At 39.4% G+C, this 10,505-nt stretch overlaps 1 protein-coding gene across 1 annotated transcript in view; it reads right to left on the bottom strand.

The window, feature by feature from the left end:
- Positions 1 to 899: 899 nt before the first annotated feature.
- GNA12 (G protein subunit alpha 12) overlaps positions 900 to 10,505 on the bottom strand; it is a 77,769-nt gene continuing 68,163 nt past the window's right edge. Inside the window, exon 4 of the mRNA XM_037910658.2 lies at positions 900 to 10,256. Coding sequence (XP_037766586.1) covers positions 9,687 to 10,256 — 570 coding nt within the window. The 3' untranslated portion in view covers positions 900 to 9,686. The remainder of the gene's footprint in view (positions 10,257 to 10,505) is intronic.

Here is a 10,505-nt window from a genome sequence, read left to right as displayed (position 1 = left end):
ACTCATTTGTTATCCACTATAACTCCAGATCCTTTTTGGCAGCACTATCATCTAGCCAGTTATCTCCCTATTTTATATCTGGGAACTTGATTTTTCCTTCCTAAGTGAAATACTTTGCACTTGTCTTCATTGACTTTCAACTTGTTGAATTCAGACCAATTCTCCAATTTGTCAAGGTTGTTTTGAATTCTAATTATATCCTCCGAAGTGCTTGCAATACCTCCCAGCTTGGTGTCATCTGCAAATTTTATAAGCATACTCTCCACTCCATTATTCAAATCATTAAATGAAAATATCGACTAGTACCAGATGCAGGACCCCACTAGTTACACCCTCCCAGTTTGACACCACTGATAACTACTCTGAGTATGGCATTTCAAACAGTTGTGCACCCATCTTACAGTAAATTCATCTAGACTGCATTTCCCTCATTTGCTTATGAGAATGTCATGGGGGACTGTGTCAAAAGCCTTACTCAAATCAAGATATCACCCCTCTCCCCCATCCACTAGGCCAGTAACCTTGTCAAAGAAGGAAGTTAGGTTGTCGTGATTTGTTCTGGACAATTCCATGCTGGCTATTCCTTGTAAACCCATTATCCTCCAGGTGCCTACAAACTCACTGTTTAATCATTTGTTTCAGTATCCTTTCATGTATAAAAGATCAGTCATCCTATAAGTCCCCAAGTCCTCTGTGTTCCCCTTTTTAAAGGCAGGTATTGTTTGCCCTTCTTCAGTCTTCTAGGATTTCACCCGCGTCCTCCATGAGTTCTTAAAAACTGCTAACAGTTCCAAGACTGCTTCAGTTAGGTTCCTGTATTATCATAATAAGCATGTGAACAAGGTTAAAATATTACCACAATTCAGGCCCTGTATTGAAAGATCCAACACTCCATAATGAACAGTATAACAAGTCAAGTTTTAATATTTATAAAATTCATATATACAAAACAAACTAATTCACCAAAACTATAAAATACACTTTTTACACATCACAATATAATTTTATCTAGTACACAGTTTTCATAAGTTGAGACTATCACAGCAAATAGGCCGATTGTATGGTGCATGCTGTTTTGGTTCTACAAAGACACTTACATGAGCAATGCCTTTTTCACCTCAACTTATTTTAGTTCGTCACTGTCTTTAAAAAGAAGTTTTATGTGAATTGTTAGAAATTAAGGCTAAACTCAGGCCTTTCCTGCCCAATGCAGCAAACTGGTTTAAAACTAGTTGTATGATATTGCATAGTATGTGTGCTACAATACCTAGGCACCACAGGGCGTTATAGCAGAGAAGGTAACATTTTAAAATCGATTTCCAAGATACAGGATTGTGTCACAAAATTAACGAGTGTTTTGTCATTTCTACAGCTATGATTTTGGCAAAGGTATTTTTATTCAAAGTCACAGATAGGATGCAGGTGATAAACAATAAATCATGCTGAAACCTGAGCTCTGCCGTGCGGGGCTGAAGCCCAAGCAGGGCTGAAGCCAAAGAACTCAGAGACCTGTGTTAAAATCACAGAATCTGTGACCTGTGTGGCACTCATAGCCATAATAATTTCATTTGTATGTGATTCAAATCAAATTAAAAAAAAAAATCAGACAGCTTGTTTAAAAGAGTAACACCACACTTGGCCAATTTTTAAGCAAGGGTTTTAGAGACATTGTTGTGTGCAGTCAGTCATTAATAAAAAGGTGTATTCGCTGTTCTAGTCTATTGGGCAAATTCAAACAACAGAACAGGCTTATCCTGAAAAATGCGCTTTATCCAACAGACTCATGTCTATGAACTGAAACGCAACTTCCAAAGCAGACTTTACCACAGGACCTTTAAATCCTGTGGATTGTTGAAAGATCATTTACTCACTATTGTGCCAAGCATGTGAGTTTAACACATGTCTGTGTGAAGCCGTACTGTAAGAGCAACAGCTGGTTTTGAACAAGATGCCCTCATGTCTCAAAGTAACCTGAAGCAATCTGACCCCTTTAAAGCCGTTGTCTCTGCATACTCCTCACAATTTAATACCTCAAAGCAAGGTTAACTAGTTTTTAAATTGGGGGAAGGCATGCTGACTGACAAGAGGCTTGCATGTCACAAGTTAGGAGGGATTGAGTTTATAGGACCCAGTTACAAACGGTTGGAAACAAAGGTTTATGATGGAAATGCACACAGCTACAGCTGTGCCAATGTGCTGGTAGATACACAGCCAAATAGCTTTCCTGGAGACAGTTCTCAAAGAATACGAACTGACTACTGATTGCATTTTGTTTCAATATACAGACAGTATTTAAGCAGAAGCATTTGGGATCTATTTAGAAACTAGATCGCCGCTCTCTCTCCTCCCCCCCGCCCCCCAATACCCTTGGACTGTTCACCAGAAAGTCCATCTTGGACAACATCAGTGCAGCTCTTTCCTTCTGACTGTGGTTATTTCCAAGTCAATCCGATGAACCATGGACACACGCCAAGAGCAAGACTGTAGTAGTTTACAGAGTACAGCAAGGCAGCCACAGAACTGCTGGCACTGGAGCCATCCCATGTCTCCCTCCCCCACACACGGAAAGGCAAGCATGTCAACACAGAGACAGAAACCTAAACACTGCTTTTAAAAAGATACCATTAAAAAGAGATACAGACTTACAAAGAGCCAAGCAATTCGGAGTCAAGACTAAACTGACTCACACAGAGGCACCACTCGATTAGTTAACAGAGAACCAGCCTCAGTTCTGACTATCCTAGCTGCCCTTCATCCCCATTTGTGTTAAACAATTTAGTGTCATTGTTTAAAAAAGAAGAAGTGAATTTAGTGCTCACAAAAAAAAAAATCCGATTTACAGCACCAAGTGGGGGATCCCTCCAGCTAGCCACAAGAAATACTCAACACTGACAGCAGCAACCCAAGCATGGAGGCAGGTGCTGCATTGTCCTGTCAACATATCTCACTCTCAGGCTGGAACATTCAGAAGTGAGAGTGGAGGGGACTTCATACTTATTCAATTTAAGACTAGCACTGATGAAGCCAATCTTAAAGATCTGTCCTAGGAACACGTCTTCCAAGAAGCAGCCATTGTGCAAATCCTTAGATAATAATTCCCTTACCAAAGAGGGTAATTGCTTTACAGGAGCTGAAGTATCTATCCACCAACTTTTATTGTGTTACAGAGTAAGGGAGAAGGGACACACCTGTAAACAGTTGGGCTCACAATGGAAGTGCAATCTGAACACCGGGCTCCTTTAACATGGGTGGAGGGGTTGATCAGTTCTCAGGCCTACAACCTCACTACACTACTTTGTTTACTGCATACTGGACAACTGATATGGGGAAGAGACTAATACTAGCTTGCAAAAATAGGTACTGCCTTCATCATGGGAGATCAGCATTTGATTTATAGCAAGTTGCACTTTAAAAAATCCATGTTTGTTTGTGTAGTTTTTATTGCCCCAGGATGGCATACAGCCGGTTGCTTGACAGCACCAAGAGCTGTTCTGACGTGAACATCTGTTGATAACCATCAAACATCATGCAGGCCTCAAGGCTCATTCCATTCAGAAGTTGTGTATAAAGGCCGCCTTAAACACCTGAGGGAAGTTTTCTGCATGCAACTTCTTTCAAAGTTAAGAATCAAGGCCCCACCATGTAGCATCACTGCTCACAAAGGCAACTATATGGAGAACGCAAAGCAGAAGGCATGTTTTGTTACTGCAATCAAACAAGGGTGGGGGCTGTTCTCTAGGCTGCTAAACAAGTAAGTTCAGCTATTTCAAGGGATATTCACGATCAAATGCAAGAGGGGCATATCAAGTGAGGAGCATTTACATTTTACCTACTGTCAAAGCAACAAGAGCTAGAGGACTGAACAAGTTATTGTTGTGGGCATAGCCTGGAATTACAGAATAGGTTACAGTGCCACTGCCCTGTTCATTGGTGCGAACAGAAAGGCCATATTGATATTATCTTTATCAAGTGGAGTCAAAGTGCTGTTCCCTGGCAAGTTTAGGGCACAAGTGGAAATGAACATGGGCCTTAGTTTGTCTAAGGACAGGATAAATGCGTGGCACGAAAGGGTTGCTAATCCCTTCAATGGCTCAGTCTCCATCCTGCAATTTCATTGACCAGGAAAATTCCTTACAGGATACCCCTGTGCTTCTGTCCATTCACCAGGACTGTTCAGTACCAAGTGGCCTATTAATGGGGAAGCCGTGCTGCAGAACATCAGCTTAGAAGCAATTTTGTAGCACCTGTTCTCCAGGGAGGTAGAGCTCGAGTGCATGGTTGGATTTTGAGGGCATGGGGGTAGTTGGTCAAAGGCATCATTTCTTGCTAGTCAGTTAATTAAGCAGCCTCAGCCTAGAAGTATGACAGCTACAATCAGCCAAGATATTTTAAAGGAAGAAATACAAGTGATTCGTCCAGAATAAGGCTTGCAGAGATTCAACATTGCCCCCCACTTTAAACAACTCTGGAAAAAGCCCAGAGAAAATGGGCTTCACATGAACAGTAATAAAACACACCCATTATAAATCTTTACAGAGCACTAGAGGACCAGCACTAAATTGAAAGACCATCACAGAAGTAGGGAATACACAAGATACAAGTAAGCTGGACAGACTCAATTAAACGCTGAGTACGCTAGGTACCGCCTCATAACACACCTAAAAGACTTGTGACGCTATCCTGGGCGGAAAGGGGAAATCAGTGTTGTGAATGGACTGATGGGATGCATTTCACATGTCCCAGACTCCATTTCAGCTGCTGTCACAGTGAAATTTTAGTCTTTGGCCCGATCAGCTCCTCCCACACTGTTTAAACTATAGCTCCTGCCATACCAAAATCTCTGAGCTACACCAAATGCTCTCCACTCTGTTTGAACTTAAGCCAGCAAATCTGTTAACCCTTTAGTTAGCTTTGAAAAGCCTGGAGAAATGCGAGTCATTGGAAGCTCCTTCAGACATATTAGCAGCACAGTTCTAGGTTTGACAGCACAATTTTAAACAGGTAATTTACTATGAAGTTGGCAAGCTCAAACAGCCTACTGTGCTGTATTACAGGGAATGAGATTCAGATGTGTAGTGACAATGGAAACTAGACATATTCTTAAGAGTTGTCATTTAAAATAGAGCAGCTGTTAATCAACTCCATTAAATCTGTCACCACAATACCTTGTGTTCCCCCTACATCTCAAGAATATTGTTCAATGGGTTGTTAAAAATAGCAGTTACCTATTAAACATGTAGTTTATCAACAATTATAATGTAAAATTTTAAAGATAAAATTGTTTAAGCCCAATTCACTTGGTAATTCTAGAGCAGTTACTGCCTTGTAGGTAGCTAATTCAAAAAGCAACTTATTGGTTAGCTACTTTGAGGGAAAGGCACCTGCTGGTGACCTGAATGAGTCTTCAAAACATTGGCTTTGACACAAGATACCAACATGATTTTCAGTATAGGCTCCCATCTGCCACTTTTATAAAACTGATAGTAGATCACATTATAGGGCTCTCCTGCTTAAACATGCTGCAAGCATTTCCTCTTTGTCCTTGCTGGAGACAGAACACACGGAGGACCCTTGTCAGTGACCTGCATGTGCCAAATGAGGGAGAGCGAAGAGCTTTTTTTTTTTTTTTTTTTTTAAAAAGCATATGTTCAAGGCCTCCACCTGATTGTAGGCCTGCCTGTGACCCATTTCCTGACTAGTCAGTTGAACAATAACTTATGAAGTCCATAAAAAAGAGCTGTCCCTCGCAGCTGTGTTTACCAGCAAACGTCTTCATGATGTCACTGTAAAATACAATTATTAGTTGTTTCTTGCAAAAGAATTGAGCAGATCACCAAGTCTGGCTAAAGATTGTTGCACAATACTGGGTAGTACCTTTCGAATTCTGCACTAGTAATTACTAGTACCACAGATGACTAGCTTTATTGTACTATTTTTACATAGGGGAATCCAGTAGGGCTTGTATTTAAAAGTATGTCGTAGCCAGGTAAATGTATTTACCACTTTAGAATGCGTGTGTCTTCACAAGAGGAAATCTTGCTGGATTGAGGTTATTTAGATTTTCTAGTGGAAACTTTCAATGAAGTTTCACACTATGACTGGACAATGCATGTTATAACTACACCTGAAAGATGTATATTCACCTAACACAGTAGATAGCTAGTGTCTCCAAACTACTATTAAGATGGTTTAATCATGCACCAAACAAAGACACAGGTCCATTCAAACCTGTTTCAAACTAATTTAAGTATTGCACTAAAAACAGTGGTGCACTTGAATCCTTGAAGCAGTCAGTAACATGGCATAGTGTCAACTTACATCAAGGTGTCTCATTTTGCGTTAAAGTAGTTAAGCACATCATATTCCAGTCTAATTTTTGTTTGTCGTTATGGTCAGAAGAGTGACTAAATTACATTTTCCATTTACAAATACAGAGCCATATTGATTACTTTTGACAAAGACAAGTTTGCTATTTTTTACCGCTCTTTGTTTTGTTGAATTAATATAGCTATGGAATACTGACCTGAATTGTTTTCTAGTTCCCTCATCAAAACTGTTAACCAACTTTAAAGTCTTGATGGTTGGATGATAATGCTTGAGCAAGAAAGCTTCTTACATTACAGAGCCTTAGAATACACAAGCTTGCAGTGAGTAAAACATGAGCTAGATCCTTAGCTATGGCTGAGAGGTGCAAAGCCCTACTCTGACTTGTGCTTCATGATCTGTGCACAAAAAATTCTCCTCTGCATTTCCTCAGTCACAGGGCTACTGTGTGAAGGGATGGTCCCATACCAAAGCTAGGCTGCTCTTACACCTAATGGCCCCAAGGGGACAAAACAGCACCTGAGGATTGATGCAGTCTAGGGGCATCATGATCATGCAGCCCTATGTCCCTACCTTCCTCCTAGGAACCTAACAGGCCAACTTTATGGTACAAAGCAGTCACAGCATGCCAGAAGAACTGGTTGTTTTACTACTATTACAAAAAAATGAAACTTGTTAAGAATTGTCGATATTAAACATGGAAATGCATGCTGTTATTTTTCAGGGTGCAACTGTAACAATGAGAGTTGCTTTGGAGAACCTCATATTTATTAGCTCAGTTCTTTTAAAAATCAATAAGGTGACCAAGAATACAAGACCTCAAATGTGCATTAAAAAGAAAAGTAGTTTCATGCTCCAGTATTGCAGTTAAAGCTACGGCAGACTTCATATGTAAAACCAAGGTAACTTTTCAATAATATCTGGTTCTAAAAAGGGAATGTTTTCTCAAGAGTTAAATGGGCAGCACATTATTCCAAATAGAATACTCAGTAAAATAATGAAGTACACAAAGAATCAACTGGGAAGTTAGGCAGTTTGAGTTGACCTGCTATAGCTCTAAAGCCTTCTGTTGAATAGAAACTACTGCAAAGTCTAAATACAGTATCTGAATGCTTAAGTAATGAAGAAATCTGAATGCTTAAGTAATGAAGAGTAAACACCTTTAGATCTCGTTTAACCAAATAAAGAGGCACGCCCAGAAGAAATATATTGCTCTAGACCCTTAAGCCACAATTTGTAATACCTCATGTTGAAGCATTTACCTTTCCAAATGCAATTACCATAACAGAATCCTCATCTGTAACAATGCAGAACATTCAAGACAGGACTTGATATTTAAAAAAAAAAAATCACTAAATGTTAAAAAAAAAAAAAAAAAAAAAAAAAAGTAAAATTGGTCCATGGTGAGTAAGACTTTTCTAACCAGACAATTAACTTCTGTTTACATTTGAGAAGTAGTGGAAGTGTAATTTTAAAATAAATAGATTTTTCCTATCTGTAGCTCCTTACGGGTTTACTTCACCAAACATTTTATATGCATTATATATAACTAGAATACAACCACATCCTTTTCACTCCTGAAGCCAGCACAAAAAGCTACAAGGGCAGCAGATTTCTGCATTAAGAAGCTGCGTATACCGCACACAGAGAAACGAACTTCTGCAAGCCACAAAAAGAAGGATTCTAGATTTTATCCAAGTTAAACACATGAAAACTCCAGCGCAGGGTTCTTTTTAGACCAGCATTTCTCTTGGGATTAAATGCCGAAGTGTTCCTTTTTTGACATGTCATTACAGTTTTAAAGGGGACAAGAACTACAGAGATTCGACTGACTTGGTCTAGTTAGAGAAAGCCCTTCTGATTTTTTTTTTTTTTTTTTTTTTTAATAAAATCAAACTATGGTACCAATTGCACAGTAAACATTTGTCTTTGAAAGTTCCCTGTCAAGGAAAAAAAAAAGACTGCAGCATTGAAATAAAAGGCAGATCTTAAATTTTGTTTATGTACCTCATTGTAGTAGACAAGGTTGGAATTATCTGTACACAAAGAAAGGCACCTGATAGTTAACTACGTAAGTTTAGAGAGCTAGAAAGTCAACAGTTCACATCAACATTATTCACAGCCTCTTGCAATTTCACACGTATATACCATCGCCTGAAATGGGCAACTAATTTTGACAGTTTACGCATACTATATATAAATTAATATAGGCTAAAGATCCCATTAACAGATTAAAAATGGGCTAGTTTACAGCAGGGTCCTGCTGTCCAAATGTATCAGTGCAGCTGTAAAATTGGGATCTCAAGAGTGCTGGCTCTTCTTGTGTAAGAAGTGTAAGGTCAGCTGTTAGGAAGTAATCAAGCAGCTGCTCTACCACCAAATATTTTGCTAAAAAGTTTAATCAGCTTCCACACATTTGGAGACAGATAAAGCCCTGTGATGTGAAAGACTGGAGCTTTACAAATACTGCCAACTGCAGGTGTGAGAACAGTGATGAATTTCCATAAATAACACCTCACTAGAGCACCCACTATGTGCAGATATGTGGTCAGATGTTCTAGTACATGCCTCAAACTGTATTACTGTGGAAGTCAGTTTCCCATGATGTAAGACACTGTATATGTAGTGCAAAACAAAATCTTGTCCTCATCAGCCAGGCCTTAATTTTCTCCTCCATTTGACTTCAGAGTGGCAGGACAGAGGACTCATATAGCCTGGTGGGTTTCATTCATAGTTCTACTGCATTTCATTTATAGTCCTAGACTTGCATGTCTCAAGAGACTGATGCAAGACCTTCAGACAAGAGTTGTGCATCCACACTGATAAGTGGACTCCAGATCCTTGGCAAACACTGCACATGCAAGGAAGATCTGGTTACATATTTAAAGATTACATGTGGAATTGTGATTAATATATTGCCATTTATTCTCTAGTACAACTACCAACCTCATTATAATTTACATTAGTTTGACTGGTTAACTCAGCACCTCCAAAACTGCAGAGAAAGGCAGTCTGTACAGTTACTGTCCTTGCAAAACAACAGTTTTCATTAAAAGTCTTCCTTACATAGTTTGTCAAAGTTAGATTTTTCTAAGATAGGAAGGTGATTGTGTTATTAAACATTCCAAACTAGGTGTCAAACCCTACAACGGCCACTTTTTTCAGTAGTGTTACTCGTCAAATGATTCAGTAGCTAACATCAACGTTTGACTCCTTCTGCCTCCATGACTGGCTAGTTTCAGCATTCCTGAGCCAAGTGAATAGCATGGGTCCTAAAACCACACGCAAGAGCCATAAAGATAAAATAAAAGCTTGACTTATAACCCCTGGGTAGATTTCAACAAGACAAGGGGTGCTCTTCTTCACTGCAACATAATATCCTTCAGATTCTCTTGAAGGATTGTGTCCTTCACTGCATGAAACACGAAGCGGATATTTTCAGTGTCTATGGCAGTTGTGAAATGATGGAAGAGTGGCTTACTGCGGTTCCGCCGCTTTCTGTCAAAACACTGCACCAAGTAACGCTGAACATCTTCTAGCCTGTGAGGATCACCCTTGAAGTCTGAGAAATACTTCTTAATGCTCACTGTCTTTACCTTCTCTACAAGGAGATCCATTTTGTTCAGGAATAGGATGATAGAAACATTAAAGAAGAGCTTGTTATTGACTATTGTCTCAAAGATGTTCATGGACTCCACCAATCTGTTTGTGCGTCTGTCTTCCATGAGAACCTGGTCATATTCACTGGAGGAAACCATGAACAAAATAGAAGTTATCCCATCAAAGCACTGGAACCACTTCTGACGCTGAGACCTCTGTCCACCCACATCCACCATCTTGAAAGGGATTTTTTTAATGATGAAGTCATGCTCTACGATCCCCTTGGTGGCTTTTCTGGCCAACAAAATATCTTGTTTGCTGGGGAAATAATTCTGTAAGAGAAAGGAGAATAGTGACAAATTGCCTCAGATCTTCCTTTTAAAATATGCAATATCTGCTGGCATTTTAAAAATAAAATTGATCATATCTCAGTGTAATGATAGCTGTGGGGAGCTATAACATTCCAGTTCTAGGAGCTCTAGGTGACATCCGATACTGAGTGACCAAGTGAAGGACTTACTATACAAGGTCAAAATTAATGGACTTGTTGACCAATGGATTGTACATTGAAAATTTGCTGT

Source organism: Chelonia mydas, chromosome 10 (genome assembly GCF_015237465.2).
Source record: "Chelonia mydas isolate rCheMyd1 chromosome 10, rCheMyd1.pri.v2, whole genome shotgun sequence".
Lineage (NCBI taxonomy): Eukaryota > Metazoa > Chordata > Testudines > Cheloniidae > Chelonia > Chelonia mydas.
This window is presented reverse-complemented; position numbering and strand designations above follow the sequence as displayed.